The sequence below is a fragment of the Argiope bruennichi genome, chromosome X1 (genome assembly GCF_947563725.1).
Source record: "Argiope bruennichi chromosome X1, qqArgBrue1.1, whole genome shotgun sequence".
NCBI lineage: Eukaryota > Metazoa > Arthropoda > Arachnida > Araneae > Araneidae > Argiope > Argiope bruennichi.
In genome coordinates this window covers 14,897,910-14,921,165 of record NC_079162.1, presented here as the reverse complement: position 1 = coordinate 14,921,165, position 23,256 = coordinate 14,897,910, and the positions used below count along the sequence as shown (strand labels likewise).

The 23,256-nt window shown below is 29.6% G+C and overlaps 1 protein-coding gene across 1 annotated transcript in view; it reads right to left on the bottom strand.

Annotated features, from left to right (window-relative positions):
- The window catches only part of LOC129958838 (chordin-like protein 1), a 112,405-nt gene that overhangs the window by 76,846 nt on the left and 12,303 nt on the right, over positions 1 to 23,256 (bottom strand). The window contains exon 2 of the mRNA XM_056071552.1: positions 4,713 to 4,814. Coding sequence (XP_055927527.1) covers positions 4,713 to 4,814 — 102 coding nt within the window. The remainder of the gene's footprint in view (positions 1 to 4,712; positions 4,815 to 23,256) is intronic.

Genomic DNA, 23,256 nt, shown 5'->3' with positions numbered 1-23,256 from the left:
AATCCTTAAATACGAATTAAATGAAATCATCGAAAGGATATGGAAGAGAAAATAAAAATTCTTTCAATCAACGAAAAATTCCATTACCGTTTGGAAAAGAACTTTGCGCAATACCTCAGTATCGTCGAAATTTGAATAATCTCTGGCCATTTCACATTTTTCATGTAATCATAAACTGACTTCATTACATTTAAAACAGAAAAAAAATCGACATTGAATTCATCCTTTAATAACGCAACTTCCCGAAGTTGTGATGACTTTTAACCCAAATGCATACAATAATTTTTTTCTTAAAATATGACAAGTCTCAATGCGAAAGCAGTGAAAATCTGTAAATCTATTAGAAGTGTAGACAATATTACAAATATCTTTTTTATGCCTTATCGTCATCGTTTCCACTTCTTGAGGTACCTCTATTTCTAATTAAATGTATGGTTCTCATTCGTAATTGTCTAGTTTAAATTAAGGATATTTCAATCAATTTTGATGATACATGCCAAGAATTTTTTAATAAAGATCTAATTGTAGAAAGAAAAGAGTTTTTTGACTAAGCAATTTCTCTAAAAGAATAGCATAAAAATTTAAAAAATTTAAGTTTTTGAAAATAAATGGCATAACTAATTCTTTAACATAAAGTCATTTCTTAATTTACATTACAAACTTTTACTGTTTAAAATGTCTATTTATCTCCTAAGGGAACAAGAAAAATCAAAACGTGTGACAATCTTTTGAGACATCCTAAATATTAAAGATCAAAGAAAAACACAGGTTCACGCAATAATAATAATAAAAAAAATTAAAGCAACTAAGATTTCAATAGGGTCTAAAAATTATTTCTTAATCCCAAACAAGGACGTCAAAACCAAATCATAAAAGCATAAGATGGTGAATATCAAAAAATTAAGACTTAATGAATATTATAAGAAAGAAAACTTCTGAAAATAACCACAAAAGTAAAAATATATTATGAATATGATTAGAATTCCAGTTTGTCTATCAATATCTTTTGTTTCGATATCCAGACTTATGATTAATTTTTTTTTCTGTTTAGCATATTAATAATAGCATGCTGTTGAAAAAGCATATTTATTATTTATTTGCAGCAGTTTTGTAATCGCAAAATTTCAGCTGAACTATGTACAAAATCTTAAACTTTACAAAAAATTTACATTTAACTTAAACGATAACATATGTCTCTTCAGTGAATGTAAATGGTGAATGTTACAACTTTTCTCACATCTAATTAGGGTCCCTCAAAACAGATAGTTTAAAGCTTAAATAGAGGAGCTGTCTGGAAAAAGGCATAAAATTCTTAAACAGGACATCACGGGAAGAAATTCTGAGGAAGGGCAAGGTCCACTGAGAGCTGTGACGCTACTAAAAAAAGAAGAAATAGACTTCAGCTTTGGAGGGATTTTGCATTAGCTATCATCAATAAAACTTTCTGTCGCTATTTATTTGATACCTAAGACATTAACGCTTGCTACTAACACTAATGCTGGACACTTTTATTATTATTAGTCTTTTAGATGTATATCATTGAATGCGTAAGATTTCCGAGTATATTTGGAGTTTAAAATTTATGTTTTTAATTTACAATTAAAAAAAAGGATTTTTTGAACATTTTCTTTTTACAAAGATTATTCTTTTTTTCTCCTCCAGCTAAATTCATTTCTAAAATTTCAGATTACTGAATTATTTTTAACTCTAAAGAATATGTCCTGTGATATGTCATTCAACAGCAATAGGTTTAAATATTTATTCCTTTAATTAATTTGAAAATACATGTTAGCTGATCTGAATTAATATATTATTTACTATTTATAATTTAATATTATTCTCCCATTATTAAAGTGCTGCAATGATTCTTTATTATCTGAATTTGCAACAATGTCATGGACTCCATTAATATTCCTTTAGAAAAATCCCCAAATAATACCTCTTATGTGGCAAATTATTTGAAACAGAAATATAAATTAACTATTAAAGAAGTTAAATTTAAACAATTTTTCCCTCATTGTATTACTAATCATTCTATTTCCGACGGTTAATTTTTCTGAAGTATCTCTAATTTTTCTCATTTTTTTTTAAACACTTTTAAATAAGAGACAAGAAAAATTGCTATTTTTTTTGTTGTAAATGGATCCGATTGTAAGCAGACAAATGACATTATACAAGTTTCTTCATTTTATATAAGACACTGCAAAATAAATAAAATTTCTTATATTTTCCATGGGAGAAATTTTTCCGCAGATCCTTTCCAGAGTATGCCAATTTCACTCACAAAATTTCTTTATTTATAAAAAGTTTGAATGTCTCTTGTTGCTTGCAAGCTGGCTTGCTTTATTTTTATTTGACTGACGAGCACTTCATCTTGTAAAAGTTTCTCGTAACTTTGGGTTTGCCAAACTTCGTCATTACTTTCCGATGACAACTCCACTGGCTGTGATATAAATTAATGATGTCCACCTTGGCAAGACGATGGTGTTGAACGAGAAGGGGACGGAGTGTAATTGTTGTGATAAATGAGGTCCTTTCCCTGTTGCTGCTGCTTGAAGGTGAATTGAAAAAAAATGATGACAAATCGGAGAATTTCATGAAATCTGTTACACGCGATGTCTTCTAGGGATTTTGCAAGCTCTCCGTCCCCGGATGAATGCCACTCGTCCTTTCGTATTAGAAGAGATCTCCCACAGTGAGACGCGATCAATACAGATCACAATTGACGAAAAAAAGAAAAACAGGAATGCTTGTTTTATTAATGGATTGTTCTCACTACGGTATTGAATTATCTGATGAGACTTTGGAAGACGCCAAAAGGAATCCTCTTGCTGTAAAATATTAGCACATCGAATGGAAAAAGGAGATGCATGTCTCGTAGTTGTTATATTGTTCTCCGAAAGATGGCTTAGAAGTAAAAATGAAATCATCAATTTTGAACTAATGTAAATTTATTAAAAAGCACTTGTGTTTGTATAATAGAAAGTACATTTTAATATTTTAATTATCTTGCATTTTTTTAAAATTTTTATAATTCATTATTAAATTATGAAATTTTGAAAATATTTGATTTCTCAAATTCATTACCAAATAGCGTGCTTTAATTAAATTAATAATGTAACAAATATTAGGTTCTAAAAATATTAAAATCAGATATAATCACACAGAACAGATAAGTGCGGAATATTTGAAAATTTTAGCACGTGGGGAAGTGAGTGAAAAGTCGATTGCAAAATTCTATCAAGTTCAAGTTAAACAGGTCAAGTTACATAAATGTGTAATAATATGATGTCATATTTGCCCAAAACGATAATTAATATTAAGAATTCTAAAATTAAGAAATGCAATTTCTCCGTATGTTTTTTAACAACTAAAAAGAAGACTTTATCTTTCCTCATAATTGCTAATTTTATTTTGTTAAGCATTTAAAAATAGATAGCATACAAAGTTGGAAAGAAATGTAGTATGTAAATTAGTATTTGAATAAATGAATAAATACTATAAAATAAATAATAGTAAATAAATAAATACTTTGAAAAATTTATTACATTTTTGTGTTTAAAACACAAAACATATCTAAAAAATATCGTTTTGTGGTTAAAAAAATGACTGCAAATTCAGAGCCCTTTCCGTATACAAAGTAAAGAAATTCAATCTCGAGTTAAATATTTAAAGCCCAACCTCCCCCCCCCCCCAAAAAAAAAGGTAGTTTTGCAATGATATTTGTCTGCCTGGGAATCCAATATCGCACAAAGTTAGATGGGTGAGATTTCATATTTAGTTTTAGCATGTAGTCAGATGAAATTCAGTATGTCGCCGTTACACTAAAAGTTAGCACATTTATCAAATTTTGGAGAGAATCGGAAGAAAGTCTATAATTTCTAAGTATATATAAAACTATAAAGCAAAGTAATTAATATATGGTTTTGTCGAAAAAATTGTAAATATCCTTCAGAAATTGAACCAAATCGTTTGACGTCTGCTTCTCTGTATGCCTTTTTTTTTTCTGTCCAAGTGAAAGCGGTAAATAAATAAAGATTTGTACATGAACTAGACATTAAAACTAAAGATGCGTATGAAAAGAAAAGGGCACAAAATGGAATTTCTTACGCAATTATCGTGTAAATGAACTAGGCACTGGTTAATTTTTGTAAAGATAAAATTTTGTTTTCTCCTGTTCTGACTAGTTTTTGAAGGTCATTCGATTTCAGACAGACGATTGCATTTGCTGGAAGGGGAAAAGTAAGAAACGAAGTGCATGCAAATCGAGGAGAAATAACATGATTGTAACCAAAACGATTGTATTGACTTCATCAGGATCTCATAATGTTTAATTTCTCAGCCACTCTCTCTCGTCTCGTCTCGTTTTTCACTCTTCTCCTGATATATTGCAGCTTGAAATGCTACCATTGGTGTGTTTTTGAAAGAAATACACTATTTTGATATTTTCAAAACTTAATTATTTATTCATTTATAAATATGTCTAAATTTTAATTTCGTTCGAATATAGCTACCTATCAATGAATTTGAGGAAAACATTGATTTCAAATCTCTATAATACTTATATAAGTAGAAAACAGTTAAAGTAAAGATAAATTACTCTATAGTGTGTTTCATAAGCCGCTTTCATTACATTTATTACTATCTAGTTGCTAGGTTTTCAAACAATCCAAAGTAAATGAAACAAAAGGTCAATAAATGCTGATACCTACCTGTAATTCCAATGAGAAGGAGAAAGAAGACGTGGGAGACGAGTATTAGTGTTTGTTGGGGGATTATCATACTGGAATTGAAGCCATGATTTGATGAAATAGCTGAAAAAGAATTTTTAAATTTCTTAGTCCATATTAGTTTATAAATTCCAATCAAAACATCAAAGCATGAATCAAAAGTGACAGAGAGAAGCAACAAAAGGGGAACTGGCCACGCATTCTTGCAGTTATGTGGACATGTTCCCGATAAGTCAGAATCCTGACAGGCGAAAACCTAATAGGATCGAATTCTCGACTTTGCCAAAATTTAGACACGGCTTAGCTTTTACCACTGGCACAGCAAATTCCGAATACTTGAGACAAACCATCCATTTCTTCTCCCTCTCCCCCCCCCCTCTGTCTTTCTTTGGATTCCACTCTTTATGAAGAAGGTCTTCCCGGACCCTTACAGGAAAGGGTCGGGGAATGATAGTGGTGGCCGGAAAGCAGAATTTAACTGGGTATAGCGAAAAGCTGACAGACATCACTACATTCGAGAACAGCACTGAAGACAAAGACGATAGGCCATCGCTAGGGATTGCAATACCGGGATACCGAATACCGGTATTTTGAGCCATTTGTACAATTTTGTAATACCGGTATTCACAAGTTTAAATACCGGTTTTTCGGTATTTACTAGAAATTTTTAAAATTGTCTCCACTATATGTTCAGGGATCGCCAACATAGCAAAATAGTATGCGTTTTTGCTTTTATGTCTCGATAACGGGCGTAATTAATTAGCTAATTAATGGCTTAATTAATTGCTTAAATCTAAATTAGCGAAACATGGGTTATTCCTGAAAGAAAATATTGTATCCATAACGACTGATGGATCAACAGTTATGAAAAAAGTTGGAAAGTTGATTGGTGTAAATCAGCAGTTGTGCTATGCACATGGAATTCAATTAGGAGTAATGGATGTATTATACCAAAAAGATAAAGAACAGAAGAATCCAAATACTGTGGATATAGAAACTTCGTATTCCAACTTTGAAGAGAGTAAGAGTGAGAGTGATATTGACAATGAAAATAATGACAATGTAGTTGTTGAAGAAGATATTGCTAATGAGGATGAAATATTAACCCATCAAGAATTGCTTCCTATAATTTATAAAGTTCGAAAAATTGTTAAGATATTTAAACGTTCCCCTATAAAAAGGATATATTACTAAAATATATACTAACTGAAAACAAAACAGAATACATGTTAATATTAGATTCTAAAACACGTTGGAATAGTTTACTCCTAGTGATGGAACGATTTTTGAAACTGAGAAATCCAATCCAAAAAGCAATAATCGGTTTAAACCTGTAAATTAATTTTTGAGATAGTGAATTCGACTTAATATCCAGAACTATATCAGCACTATTTGAAATAAAACTGACTATTGAGGCATTATGTCGGAGAGATTCTAATTTATTAACAGCGAATGCAACAATACATTTCATGTTGCAGTTACTGAAAGAACAGCACACATCACTATCTGAAAAATTATATATTACATTGAAAAATTGCACAGAAGAAAGGCATACCGAAAGAGAAAATGTCTTATGGTATTTACATAATTATAATGATTTTGAAAATGAAAAAGAAGAAAAAAAAATAACCAATTCAAATCTGATTAAGTTTAGAGTAAATATTCTTAAAATTTTTTACCCACAAACCTGTCCACATTCAGAAGAATTCGGTTCAATTATCGAAGATTATGATGTCACTACTGTCGATAGTGAAAAGGAATTGTCTCTTAAACAAAAATTAGAATTAGCGATAAATAAAAAAAGAATTCAAAGAACCAAAATACAATACAGAAATCAGCTACATCCAAAATCATCCGGCGAGAAATGGATTTATTTGAAGATGAGGGATTTAGAGGTAAATACTTGAAAAAAATATATCGCGCATTGCTAACAGTACCACCAGTTAGCGTCGATGCCGAAAGAGCGTTTTAGACAGCTGGTCATTTTTACACAAAATTACTTTTCAGGCTTAACGGGAGTACAATTGATGCATTATGTTTTTTAAGATCACATTTCAAAAATTTGTAATAGTACCACAGACTGAATAGAGATATTTACACTTTTTTTGTGATTTAAATAAATAAGATGTTCCTTTACTTTTTTGTGATTATATACTGTTATAATTTATAAGTTACAAATTATTTTTGTGATAATTACACTCTCTAACAAAATTGGCAAATAAAACAAAGAAACACCGGTATTAAAACCGGTATCCCGGTATTAAGATTTTAAAAATACCGAATACCGGTATTGAAATTTTGGTCCGGTATTGCAATCCCTAGCCATCGCCTATAGATAAAGTTACATACGGGGATACAAAATATTTAGATTTTGAACTGGATTAAGAAGAAAAAAAGCAGCAAACGGAACTTTAAAAAGTCTGTCATTCACCCATCAAAAAGGTAAAAACTGTTAAGAGTATGTATTTTATTTGTCAATTACTTTCCAAAATTTGCCATTTTGTATTGAATAAAAACTAAGTACATATTTTTAAGATTACTTTTATGTATTTTTACTGTTTTATAGTAGGGTCATTTAAAGTTCTAATGATAACGAATGTCATTTGGAAAATAAATGCACGATGACTGAATTTGTGTAGATAATTTTTAAAGATATTTTCATAAATATCTATGCATCTTTTAATGTTTGTCGTAATCATGTCTTATTTATAGCAAATTTATTAATTTTTAATTTTTCTTTGTTTTGTAAATGTTCAACAGAAATGGACAAAAAATTACGATTCGTAACTTCGTTGAGAATTTATGATGCTTTAAATGCCGTTTCTCAAATACTTTTTAAGCTGTTGAGGTGATTTTGTGTTCAAACTGTGACACATTTACTCTAGTTTATATTTGTAATTTACTGTTAAGGAGAAAATATAAGAAAACATCGAAAACATACAAAATTTTGATGTTTCTCGACACCAGGTGGAGCACAGCTATACACCAAGTTCGGAAACTCGGTCCCGATATATTGTATAAATGACATAAAAAAGTCAAGTTCTTTTGCATATCAAAACGGACCATTTTACTGTCATTTTAGTTTACCGAAATTCATTTCAATAATGAGGTATTTTATAACATAAAAGTATTTATTATTATGTACTATTTAATTAAAATGGGTATTTAGTAAAACCAAATAGAATAATGGGACGCAGATATTGATGGTGTGGATTTCAAATGTATTGGAAATTTAATCTTGTAGGGATTTTAACTCTGACGGTTTACAGTCTAGAAACATTCTTCATGCTACTTTGATTCCTTAATTTGAAGCATTAAAGGAAACTCAGTCTTGCCAAAAATGTACTATATATTTTCATTATTAATCTGTTAAACACTTTTTGCTATTCATTTTCAAATAAAACCAAATTTCGTAGCACTTTAAACAATTTGTTGCTCTATTATAAAACTTTTATCAAAGAAAAATTCTTGATGAGTAGCATTATTTTGAATTCTTTTTGATTAGAATTATGAACAGACTTTTAAGCCATACGAAAACTTATACGACGTTAACACTGCTTGCTGGTTCTAAAATCTCGCATTATAATGTGCCCTCTGTAAATATTTTATCAGCAACTGACAAGTCAAAAGATACCTTAGAAATTAAGAATAATGGTTGTTAGACAATTCAAGTAATGAATATTATCAATAATGAATTTTCAAGTATTGAATATCTTGATGCCATGTATATCCGAATAAAATCCTAATCTAAACATCTGGATGAGTTAATACCGCCTTCCAAAATCCCGACAAATTAGTGGCTAAATACAAACGTTTGATTTGGCTTGGTTAAAAGCAGTTTTTAATGAAATATTTCTTGTTATATATTAATAGTTTTAATCGCTAAATCAAAAATCATTTCGATAATCGATATGCGATGAAATATCTTCATAATATTGCTCCCAATGTGTCATTATGAAGAAATCCTTTGATTTCATACATTTTGTGTATGTGATTTACTTTCTTTTTAAAAAATAATTTCTTATTCTTCGTTTTAATTTTTAAATGGTATTTAAATTAGCCAGAATTTACTTCAAAAATAGCGTCATTTTAACGATTAATACTACGAAACAGCAATGTGTAATATTTCGTTAAAATGATATTTAAATAAACCAGATTTTGAATAGTTAATTAACATTACCACACCTGAATTAATACCATTATCTTAGAAATTAATTAATCGGTTTTTTTTACTCTCAAGAAATTTGGCTAGTCGGGATTACAACTCAGATCTTGCTAATGTATTCAAAAATATATTTCGCTTGGAAACACCATGGATTCTGACGAAGAATGCAAGGGGAATACTTTTATATTATGTTTACTTATGTTGAGGTTGTTCCCTGTTTATATAACATTTTCATTAAATGCTAATGAATTGAATTATTAAAAAGTTAAAAAAAATCCTTAAAATACTGTATTTTCAGACAGTAGACTCAATCAATCATTGAAAATTTTATGCATTAAAATAGTTTACAAAAAAAAACTGATATTCAAAAATGTTGAACTATTATTCTAAGGATTAATTATTTTCAAGATAATCAATTTCCACCTTAATTAATAGAAGTTTTGGAAGAGGAATTTCTCAGATATCAAAGCTTGCTATTTTATCCTTCGAACTCGTTTCATTTGTGAGTTAGTCTACTCACAGACGAACTGACGTAATAACAAATCTGCTTTTCCTTTGGACTCAAAATGTGATTCTCGCTGAAATTCAGGCGTCCGTTTATTGTAAGACTACATCTCTTTGCTCTGTATAATTCGTGTACAGACCAGTAAAAAAATATTTATTCCATATATGATTTCATCAACATAAATATTATCCGCTATAACCAGATAAGTGGAATTTCGCCCCTTTTTACTTTTATTTTTGTAATTTATATTTTATTATTATAATGTTCTCAGATAAATTTTTAAATATTTAACATTTGCTTAGAGCATTGAATTAACTAAAATATTACTGAGCTCTGAGTAAAAATCATATGTGTAATATTTTTATTGTAATAAAATAACCCTATGAAGTCCCTTCTTTAATAGAGACAGATAATTAAATTGGCTTGAAATGTCTCTATGGTATTTGCTTCCCACCAATCAGAGATTTTTTAAAAATGGGTTCAACATACTTCTTTCGCCATAAAAATTAAAATGTCCATTCATTTCTTAGGACGGGATCAACTAAAAAGATTGAATGAAAATTTATTTAAAAAGCAATGAAAATCTTCAATATTTAAATTTAAAAAAATATTTATAATTTGAAAAGTCACCCTCATATTAAGGATAAATCTGAATAGCGTTGCTTATTATTCCGAAATTCCTATGAATAAAAACGAGAAAAAAAGTTTTATTATGCTTTTATGTTAACTAACAAGGTTAATCATTTTGTATGTATCAAAAAATCTGTCTCGTTAAGTCATTTTCATCGACACTAATTTTGTGAGGATGCGATAATAAATTACAAAATTACAAATATGTTCCCTTTTTTTACGATTGTACCTAACTATTCTATTTTTTCACTAGATAGTTTATGCAGGTATTTCAGGGATCAGCCGAAATAACATTTACAAACAAAAAACACCTGCTCACCATAGTCAGAAAATACAACCATTACTTGTGTTTAACGTTTAATTAAGAATGTGTCTTTTAATGCTTCTGTAAGTTTATTATTAGAAGAAATAAAATTATTCAAGCCTTTTGTGCACAGATGTTCGTTTCTTAAAAAATAAAATCATTTAAAAAACTTTCTATAAACAATATCTTTATTAGTATACTAAAAAGCTTATTTTTTTGTTTCAATTATTCTATTTTGTTTTTTAGCCATCTCGATTTATAAAACGCTAACATACATGGTCAGAAATCGGTCGTAATATTCATTGTCGAATAGCAACAGTCAGATGTAAACAAATATATTTATCATAAGCAGAATTAAAAATTTTGATAACAACAGACCACGGGTCTTTGCCTCTATAAAATTTTCTATGCGAAAAATCCCCTTTACATTTAATAATCGGTTAATTAATTTACAAATGGCCGCTATTTTGATAGATATCGTATCTAATTGAGAGCGGAACTCATGGATCTGAATTATAAGCAGATGACTTCACATTCGCAATACATATTCAGTACAATTTGGTTACGGCCTAAGATGAGGGCATTGTGGTTCTTAGGTCAATTTTATATAAGAAAAAATAAGCGAAAATCTACTGTAGAATGGTAGAGGTAAGCTCTAGAGAATTAAATTTTGTAGGCAGTACCATTTGTCCTATGGGAAATGAGACTCATTTCCTTCACTGAGATGCAGCTAGTTTTGCTTCCATGACAAGTAAAGCTGACCAGTTATTGCTTTCATGTAAAATGTATGCGATTTGTAATTAACTCCTTTTTTTTTTCAATGAGCTCGTTGTCATCTTCCTATTCATGCAGGTGAACCAATTGTACCTGGTCAGGAATAGTATGGCATCGCTATCTATCCCAGTTTTCTAATCATCTGAACTGAGGAGAAAAATAATATTTTTCCTTGGCCTATATTTATCAATTCAGAGATCCTGAATGAGGTATTCGTTAAGACAGGTATCAATGCAAAATTTCATTTCTGTAGTAATTATCCACTGCAAAGAGTATATCTCTGTATCTAAGTTATGGCAGTAACATACATGCGAGTAAACAGCTTGACAAACGGTTCGTTCGTAAATGTATTTGGTCTAAAATTTAATACATATTAATAATTCTGCTAATAAACCATAAATAAAGAGTGTGCTAAATTTCATCCACCTACCTCTTAGCTTTTCTATCATGTTTTATATGCACGCAAATGGCAGATAGTCGTCCCATAGACTTATTTCGCCCAACATTTATAAAAATCTTCGATTTAGATATTAAGAATACACACCAAATTTCATCTTCTTAATATTGCATTTTTAAACTCTCGTGTTAACAAACAGCCATAATTCGAAGCAAGTTTTTGTATCGAACTCAGAAAAGTCTAAATCTTTCAGGTTTATCAAAATTTAGAGGTTGAGTTTTGTGATAATTACGGTATTTTAGTAAATATGGGAAAATAAAAACTTATCGAATATCTTTCGAAAGGTATTGTGCTGATAACAGGTATCAAATAAAAATGAAATAGAGGTTACTATATCCTTTATGAATATTATCGTCTACATAATGTCCATGAAATTCACATTTCACTCGGTATCTCAGATTTGCAGAACATATACTCTGGATTTGTGTGCATGTGTTCTGCAACATAACTTACCTTTTAAAAGGAATTCGAGCTATTTAATAAGCAGAAATTCATCACAAGATCCTCAGTAAATTACAAAAATAAACCATTGTCGCAACGACGTTTTCTCTCCACAAAATCATTTCAACTTGATAAATACTTCATTCAATCCTGTAAATCCAAGCATTTATTTCTGTATATGCGTATCAAGCATGCCATTTTTTTATTTGAATAATCTCTTCTCTGATCAGCCCTTTCCTATTCTAGAATTAACTTCATTATAATTCAGAATATCAAACTTTGTGATATGATGTTCTTTCCTCCTGAAATACTGCTACAATATAATATTTTAGAGATTCTTTCCTTGCCCATACTACTCACTCTGTTTCAAAAACTAATATCAGAAATTTTTCGTCTCCTAAATACATGCAAGATAATTTCCAAAAAGTAAAATACGTTTCCTGTGAATAGAATACTTGTCCCACCAATAGAATTTCTTCGAGATCCAACATTCAAAGTGTACGCCTCAAAAACACAGTTTCATTATTCTAATTATTCTAGGTGCCTTCATTCTTCTGAGTCCTTTGCGATGCATCTTCATTTTTAAAGCTGACTTCAGTCTTTGGTCATATCACTGAATAATCGATTAACTCTCCGCAAAAATCATAGCATATAGAATGGTCGAAGAATTATAGCAGAACCTGAACACAGAAATATAACAGCAATCTGTAGAAGAACGATTATTGAGAAGCATTAATCGTCCTCTTCGGCAGATTGAAATCATTTTTAGCCATATAAATCATCTCCATAAACCTCCAATCTGCGTCAGGTCGCGCTATAAAATGGTTGATTCATTACTCCAATCCCTTGGCCGATAGTTTTGTTGTCCAGTTGGAAAAAAATACGGAAATGTCGCCAAGAAAAGGAAATCCAATTCTTCTGCTGATAGAATTTCCCAAATGGAGAAAGTGGAAAGAAAATATAAAATGAAGAGAAAAAAATCATAAATGAAAAAAAAATTATTCGTGACCAAATCAATATTCTCTTCTTATTAACAGAAGACCACAGAACTATTTATTCAAGGTCATTGCAGGGTTAAGGATGTTACGGATCTCCTGTGATCGATGACTTTATAGCATTCCTTTTATTATTTTTTTTTCAAATGACCAACAGTCTGGTCAGTGATTGCGAAGGCATTCAAGGACCTTTTTCTTTTTTTATGACTATTGATTTATACAACTACAAATTGCATCACTTCGTTGGTTGAAAGAAGAATTCGCTAGATGAAGCAATTGTTGCTACATCGTTTGATATTCTTGATAATGTTCTTAAGATGAGATAGATTTTTTATTCGATATTTGGCAGCTAAAAAATTTGAAAAGAAATAATATCGGCAAGAAATGATCATTCTCAATACATTTCTTGTTCAAAAACGCTTACTCAAAATTTAAAAAAAAAACTAGTGCATAAATTTTGTATTCTTATTATCAAAAATGCAAAAGAATAATATGAATTTTAAGTAAACAAAAAAAAGGAGAAATAATACCGCTTGTTTCCTTTATAATGCTCTTCATTTAAAAATGACTAGAGAGATTTTGTTGCTGTTTGTGTTCATGAGCACCAGTGCTAAGCATTTTTGCTCATCGATTTCTGCTTTAATCTTAAGAAACATATCAAAAACGTCAATATTGGAAATGTGATGAATAAAGGAAAAAATAAAGAGTCAAGCCAAAAAGATCAATAATTATATAGAAGATACAATTACTGTGAATTATTTGGATTTCACCGTGACTTTAATGAACTGGTAAATCTGCTTTAAGAAATGGGGTTTATCATAGTGAAGTGAATATAATTTTGAACAAATATTCTTTGAGAGGAAAAAGCTATTTTGTAAAATTAATACGAAAGGTTACCAATAAGTAATGTGCATAGTTTTGAACACATTATTTAAAAAAATCTAATGGACGACAATATGAAACGGAATTGAAAGAACTGCCAATTTATTCCTTTTCTGCATAATTGTCATTCCTGTTGAAGAATTTGCCCCAACACCAGATCAGTTTGAAAAATCGTGTCTCAGAACGTCATTAGTGTGAGAAGAAACGTTGTCGCCTGGTCCGTTTGAGGTCGTCATCAAAGTTCTGAGAGCCGAGGAACCTCTCCATTGAAACTTCTCTCGAAGTATGCTGGAAAGTTCCCGCAAATTCGTGTAAAATTGCAGAGATTCGATTGAGAAAGGTTGGTGCACTCATTATACAGCCCGACCTTGACATTCTCAGATTTTCGTCTGTTTGGATCCATGAAAAGGTTCTTTGACGCTTAGAAGTTAGATTCTGACGACAACATCAAACAGACCGATAGCGGCTGTACACGAAATTAATGCATTCACTCAATATATGTAATTGATTTTGTCTCAATTTCTTAATTCTTTTACGAAGAAAAATTTACGGAATATCCTATTAATAAAAAGTTATTTGGATAAATTTTGCACCCAAATGCAGTATATAATTTTTACTACTAATAAAAATAAATGCTCGTGTACATGCGCGTCCTGGTGCGTGTGTGTATGTGTTTGTGTTGGCACTCTTCAGGACTGACCGTTACATACAGAGATTCCAAATTTGGAACAAATATTCTTTGAAAGGTGAGAATATACATCTAGGAGATATTTTTTAAACTTCAAAAAAAAAAAAAAAAAAAGAACGCAAACAATATTATGAGTTTTTTTTTTATATTAAAGAAATTGTTTTTTAAATTATACAAATTTAACAGCCTCATAATTTTTTCTTACAATTTGGCAATTTCTAAGTAATATTTTTTCCTGATTCGAATAACAGAATACATTGTTGCACTAAAATTTAAATCGTTTTCATTCTTTCGTCAAGCATTTAATTGCATCATTTCCTTCCACTGTTGAAAGATAGAGAAGAAGGATTTTGTTTGTCTAGTTTACGAATAAGGAAGTTAGAAGATTAAGAATTAAGAAAAAAGACGTAAAAGGGGGGGGGGGGGATTTCAGTACTTCGAAAGATAGAAGATGGGTAAACGGGACAACTACGTTTTTTAGCGCTCTCATGTAATGGGAATTTACTCGATTGGGATCATTAATGTACACAATGAACAGAACAGGTATTAATCCATTTAATTAACTCGAGTTTAATTTCTATCGCACCCTGGCACTTAAAAATATTTTCTTTGGAACCAAGAGTATTAAGTTGTAGTAAGATATTTAATTGAATGTAAACACGATCAATATTCCCAGTGAACAAGAAAACTCTGAAAGGCGGCTAGTAATTTTAATAAAAGTATGTTTGAAAAATACTCTTTTTACTAGTGGACTTAAAAAGTAGAAATTTTCGTATTATAATTATTTACTTCTTATTTGTTTCCAATTTAAAATTCATTATTATAGATGTTTAAGAATCTTAAAATCAATTGTTCAGAAATTCATTACCACATGACCATCATCTTATGTAATCATAATCTAACTAGATTAATTGATTAAGTTATGGTTACGTTCTGAAAACATTAAATCAATCTATTATAATCAAAAATTTGCTACTGAACAAAATTCCAAAAACTTAGGACATTTCGAAGCGGATGAAAAATCAATTGCGAAATTCCATCTTTGCAGACAAAAAACAAGGCAATCAAAAGTGCTTAAAAGTGAACTTTGAAAATAATGCTTTCTTAACAAATAATATATAGCATGAACAACAAAAGCGAACATAAACAGTTGCATAAAAAGAAATTCTTGAAAAGAAATATTTTACTTGTCAATCACCATGTTGAATTGATGGATGTTTACATCCAATTTCTTCTTTTTTCAGGCTGTTTTACATATCTTAAAATTAAAAACTAATTAAAATATTATTTTTCAAGGCTATTAAATTACTTTCTTAGAATAAGACATTTGAAAGTAATATGGATGCTTTTATTTCAACTTAAAATTGAACAAATTTTAAGAAATGAGAAACACGTGGTTATCATTGCTACCTGTCTTAATTAAGTTTTCAAAAAAAATTTCAATTTTAATATTCATCTTCAAATTTAAGATTTCTTAAAATATTTTCTTTTAAAATTAATACAGCTTGTGATGATCATTCGGGATCTATTTTTTCAATAAATCCATTTCTACTTACTTAATTTCAATTACTAAAGGAAAGCAATATGAAGAGACAACTTCATTATCTTTAAGATGAGAATAAATCTGTTATTTGAAATTATTCAAATGTAAAAAAAATCCCAGAAAAAAATCAAAACTTTCCAAAATGCTATAAAAAAATCAAGTTTTGAAACCATCGTCAAGAAACGCATAATATAGAGCAAAATATAGATAATTTAAAAATTAAATTTGAAGGAATAACTGCATATTGGTTGTATGGTTCCTTATTCTCTATAGCTATCAGTTTCGATTCATGCCAGAGCCATAAATGTTTTTAGAAAATTCATCACATATTTTCGGAGAGTATTAAAAAATCTATCAAATTTAATAGTTCGTTATTGTACTTCATTTCATCAATTACATGTTAAAAGTTTAAATTTATAAGAAGAAGAACAATCGCTCTGGAAGACGAAAAAATGCAAATTCCCTCATCTACAGGAAAGTTTATTGAACCAATTCAACTTAGTGGGCCTATATAGCATCTTTTTAGCATTTCTTCTAAACAGTAGAATCTTTGTTGGTGAAAGTTAAAGCTCCTCAGTTAAGTGGTTGCACTAACCGCAATGACAGTTTACCCTCAATTAAATTGCTTCCAACTTTTATATTGTAAATAGTTTAATTTCCGAGCAGAAAATTTCTGAGCTTTAGGACCCATATCTAAGAAAATAAAATGTCTCGTGTGAATTGGAAGATTACAGTTCATTGTTTGCTTTAAAAGACAATTAATATAAAAGGGATTACTTTCATGAAACAATTGATTTCACAATTATTTCTTTTTTTTTCATGTATGATATCATCGCCAATAATAATATCGGCTTTTGAGAAAAAGTGAAATCTAAGAGAAAAATGTGTGTTCTTTCCAAAGCAATCAATAGGATATTTTTAATTTCAAAAAATATCTTTTCGAGAATGGGTTTTTCTCGAGTTCAAAAAAAAGCATTTGTGGTATTATGTCTGACTGCCTGTAAGCCTGTGAAATCGGATAAAATTTGACATGCAGTCTTTGCAACAAAATTGTAGATTTTTTTTTTGTCAAATTTTGGACGAAACTTGTCTTTGCCGTCCGTGTTAGGGAGTTTCTTGCATATTCTCTCCTCCCTACCCATGCTTAAAATTTTAACTTTCAACAAGATTAGGAACGCTACGTGGTTTCAAGATTTTATGTTCAGGGTATCGCACATAAGAGGGCTTCGTAGTATAATAAAGTAAACCGGTACTTATGCATTAACAGCAGCCCTTTGGTGAAAAATAGTTATTAGCGTGCAATCTTTGGTGATTCATCTCTAGGATATAGTTAATGCCAGAAAATCGAATAGGCGCTTTGGTCACTTGTTTCCCGATCGATTGAAATCAAAATATGACAGAATTACGATTGTAGTCACAAAGTGACATACCACATTTCATTTATTAGAGTTCATTGCGGTTTGAGGCTTTCTTGTTTCCACAAGCGTGAGAAAGTGAAGACTGATAGAAGTTTTCATTCATTTAGTTCTTTTAGTTTGGTTGTTATCATGTTACCTAGTATTCAAATAGCTGGATAAACAGATTTTTTTTCGATTGATATCGTTATAAATTTGGTAGAAATGGAGAAATTTGATGTAAAGAGCAAATTTCATCCATAAAGCTCAAAGCGTTTTTGAGTTACCATATTCACATACCGACATAATTCTAAAAATGTATTTTTCGGATTCAACGAAATCTGAAACGTGGAAATTCCTCAAAATCTCGATTTCGATTTTTAACATTTCAATATTTTCTCTTTTCATATTTCATATCAGAGAAAATAAAAAGGAAATGAGTTAAATAGATGAAACATGGCAAATAAAATCATAAATTAAGAACTCGGTGAAAGCTGAAGACTGAAAATTATACTTTCTTTACACTTTCAAAAATATTATCGTCTGTTTCCATATCTTCCAAAAGCAGGAATAAAATTGTTATTAGTAACCAATTTTATTTTTGACATAAGTTGAAGTAAGATTTATTCGAATCTTCATGAGATCGACGTCGAAAGAGGAATCTTGTCCCAAGGACTAAACATTTTTTCCTTCTCTATGAAAGGCGGTGGTTGAAGTGAACCCACAGGGGATGGGGCAAGTACAATTTATCTAATTTAGTAACAAAATAACTGATAAGAATTAATCTTTCATTTCATTAAAACCAATTAAGTATTAATTAGCTCAATAAATTTCGTCCCTTTCCTAATTTTCTCTTTCATTCAGATGCATTAATACTTTTCTCATTGTTAAAAATTTGCTTTGTCAAATATGCTGTCGGTTATTTTTACTGACAATCAGAAGATTGTCAATATTGGAGATTATTTTTTTAAGAAACTCTTTATATTTCATTCCACTAAGATCAAATTCTTGAAAAAAAATACAATTCCATTCCATTCTAGATTTTAGTAGTATATAGATCGAAACACATGTTGTAGCAATAAATCACCTAAATATGCTGCAGCATGATGATTTAAATATTTAATCCGTCTTTAAAGAAGATTATATTTTAAAATACTTTAAATTTGGTTTGAATTGAAGCCATTCTTAATATTCTGGATTCTTTTTGAAACTTTTAAAACATTGCAATGACAACAAAGTGAATGAATCGAACAGAACTACAGTTATTTATAAATGCTTAGTATTGAATAATGATAATATATCCAAAATAATAAATAAGATAAAATAACTCAATTTAAAAATTCATCAAAAGTTTATTGATGAGTTCATTTTCTTCAAAGTGAACGACTCTTCTACAATATCAAATGACACGAAGAGAATGAATGTCTAAGATTCGCATGCAAAAGCGTGAGAAAGATCCATTCTTCTGTTTATTCACATAAACCCCACCCAATTTAGAAAGAAACAGGGAAAAATTATTATCTTTGACCCTGAAAGATATTAGATCATTTTCAAACCAGGGACTACTTTCACATGGATTATCCTTTCTCTTCAAGCCCTACTTCTAAGACCTATTTTGTTGTAAGGATGCTTTCACACTCGAGTGTTTTTCATGGCTTTATAAAAGAAAATTTTAGGGAATATAGAATAATGAATAAAAAATATGCGATATTTTCATCAAAATCGATTTTTTAGAATAGTTTTATCAACGTAAGAGAATTTTTAAATATGTATTGTAACCAAACAGGAATTCAAATGGGTGTCGAGTCTGAAGCGAATAAACTCATGTTTACAAACAAAAATTTATTATTGTTAGGACACGAGTACTATATAATATGGATAAGATATGACTGTGTGAAAATACCTGTTTCACTTCATTTTGAAGTCATTTTCCTTTCTTAAAATCAATAAATTAAAAGTATTTTTAAGTAAATCAATTCTTTAAGTGAAATGTTTATCATCTTTCACTATTCAAATTTTTTCTGTTTCTGTTCTTCGTTCTTTTTGAGCTTTTATTCCTACTTAACTAATAACCATAACTTTAATTAGAAGTTTTGAAGGTTAATGTTTTGTTGTTTCTATGCATTCTTTTGTTGGGAAAATACTAAGACCGAAACATTTTCGAGTAACTAAGACACATGAGGGTTTCAATCGATTGCAGAATAGTAAAAACAATATATCTGGAAACCAGTCTTCTGTAGACACTAATGGGAGACTTCAAAATACAAGCGTTTTAAATACCAGTATTGCAGATATCCGTGTTACATCCATTTATATTACTGTAGATAGTTAAAAATAAAATCAGTGAAGTATAAAGTCGTGCTACATAGAATTTAACTAATTGTGCCAATTTAAACGATTAAAAATTAAAAGGTTTTATGTATAAAAATGCTTTTTAATTTTAATTTGTGTTTAAATTATTGTTATTATTTTATAGAATTGTATTGCGTTCAAAATTTTATGACAATATTTAATTTAGATCAAACTGAGAAATCTGCTGTTATTGTAACTAATGTTATTGACACTGTGGGAAAACATAATAAATTGAAAAAGAAAAAATATATTCAATAATAGTTTAAATAGTGTTTTTTGTGCGTTTTTAAGTTGGAAAAGAAAATTTTTTAAAGTTAGAACTCTACAAGCATTATAGTTTTTGTTTCATGCCTTTACAAACTTTAAATGCATTTTTCTCAGACTTATTTTTGTTGACGTATTGTTTTATTTTCCTTAAAGTTTTTTCTTTGTTCAAGAGAGAGCTCTGAAATTTTTTGTAGACATTTTCATACATATGAACTCTAAGAATAATTAGGATTTTAGGTCTAGTTATTTTTTGAGAAAATGTCCTAGTCGATATTTTTATAATTTTGAGGGTTTTTTATCAGGTTTTTCTAAAAAAAAATAACTATTAAAATTTTGAAAAGTGTCAGATCTTTAATTCCATACGAATTTTTGTTGCCAATAATTGTCCACAAAATAATATTATTCTAATATCATTGTCTACAGAAAAAAAATTTTTTTAAAGGTATATTGTATTAACGTCGTCGATATCCATCGCAATGATTTTCTAATGCATCGACTAAAAATAATAGGCATCGTATTCTCCTGTCCCACTGTTGGATATTCTGCCAAATGTAGTGTATATCATAGCTACATAGAAGATATTTTAAACAAAGGTCTGATAATATTACGACTTAACGGCGTTGTTATTTGTCGCACTGATTTCTTGGTCGACCGACCAAAAATTGTCAGCGGAATGCGGCATTTTATTCACCAGTCATTCAGTCGATTATCTTGCCAAATGTTTTCATTCTGCAAACTAAACTATAACTTGGATGTTTCGATTATTTACAATATATTATTAACTTTGCCTATGAAACTCTCACTTTCTCGTCAACGAGGAGGCCGATTACCAACAAGGAGGTACCTAAAACCGTCTCTGTTCTCTAATATGACCGTAGTATTTTTGCGTTTGTACAGTTAAGGTAATATATATAATAGGTAAATTATAACGAGGAAACTTATAACAAAATGAAGAGAAATTCTAATTGCTATTTTTTTTTAATCTGAGGAAGGCTCTGTAGTATTAAAAATTCGATTTTTGTGTTCAGTCGCCATTTTACAAGACTTAGAATATATCTTCGAATTCTAAAATACATTTCATCAACCAGTTAAGTTAAAAACTGTGAGAATCTGTTTAAATAAATATTTTCATTGTTTCAGAATAAAAGAAAATTGCATCAGCATTCATTTCAAAATTCAATTAAAAACGTGGAGGCCCAGATTTTTCCCGATTCATCATTTTAGTTATCAGTCGGCAAAATTTGAAAGGATAATCGAACGTACCATTTCAGGATGACGTTTGGATAATATAATTACATTGTGGGAAAAGAAAACATTCACCGGACAATTTTATTCCTCAGGTCGATATATTTACTGATTTTTAGTTGAAGTATTTTAGTAACAGGAAGAAAATCTTGCATCTTTAAAAATCAAGGAAACTACAGGGTGGCTATTAAACACTGTTACAAATATGGCCTTTTATTTCATAGATACAAAATAGAAAATGATAAATATATTAATATGATGTGATAAACATCTATTAGTATGATATCAAACTATGATAATGTGATAAACATCATAAATGAAAGTTTACTTTAAAATAATTTTATTCGGATCGACCCCTTTCATTACCGGTGACAAAGATTTACACCATTGTCCGATTGAGACACAAATCATTCAAAAAAATAAATCACACAACAGTTAAACTTAAAAGATTCGCGTGTTGTTTTATATTCATTTATAATTCCCCAAATACAATAATCTGAAGAATTTAGATCCCATTTTCTTGATTGATAAAATACAAACAAGTCTTGAGGAAATGGATGCGAAGTATTTTTTTGGGATGCAAACCATTAACATGTAACCAATATATAATATTCCTTATTGATTTTTATCCTATTATTGAAAACTTCCAGAGGCAATATTTCATTGTTTTACACTACACCCCAAACTAATCAGAATGCTTGTTCAGAAAGTAAATAAAAGTTCGAAGATTTTCAAATATGCCCTTGAAGCTTACTGAATATACGACATTATTTTTAGCATCAGAACATTGTTCAGAAAAAAAAAACTTGTCATTGAAAAAAATATTATTCTGCCACCCTTTTTGCTAAAGTAGCAGAAGTTTCTTAGATTTTCATAAGCTTTTTATTATTTCTGAGTCAATTAAACCGTGAAATTTTCTTTTGCGATAATGCTGAAAACCCAGTCTTTCGTTCGTAGGAACTTGCATAGCTCTACGCCTCACGTTCTCTTATACAAAGTTTTTTTTTGTTTGTTTTGTTTTTGTTTTTGCAAAGCATTCCGGAATGATTCGCATCTTTTTCAAGAATTCTTTTAATGCTACCTTTTGCACGAAATGATTACTGACGACAAAGCTTCGACCGAATTTTAGGACTATTAGTATTTAATAATCGATTGATAATTCTGTAATAAATTTCCTGCTAAAACCAAGCATTTTAATTGCTTAAAAATTTCAACTACAAAAACTACGAATGAAAAGCTCTTAAACCAATATCTTCTTGATTTTCAAACTTTAAAATTTCGTTTATACATAACATTTTTGGCACTAATAGAAAGGTATCAATCACCGAAATAAAGATATAAATTATTTTACCTGATTATTTAAATTAATTCGTGACTATTATAATATTTAGTAGCCACGCTTCTGTTTGTAGTGCAGAGAAAATCGTGACTCTGCTTCATGTGAACGTAATAATCACATTCGCCAAAATCGACTTTTTTACTCATGTGTGTGTGTGTGAAGGTTAAATTATGTAGATCGCAGTCATTTTTCGAATTGTACCAAAATAAGAAAAATTTCACTATTTTTCGGAAATTTAGTACGTAAATAACAGAACTAACTAAGCTGCACACATTCAACACAAGATACTGTTACAATGAAAGCTTTAATCTCGGAAATAACAAAAGAAGATTCCTCAGTACGTTAAAGAGAAATGCTTTAATAGTAAAAAAACAATGATGCCTTTGATACCATATCCTTTAGAATCTTAAAAATGACCCAGTTATATTTCTAATTCCTAGTTCATCTTGCCTTATTACTGGGTATTGCTTTGTAAACGAAAACTGAATTTAACACTTTTAGCCGAATTATTTGTAACGAAACAAAATTTTAAAATGATTTTGACA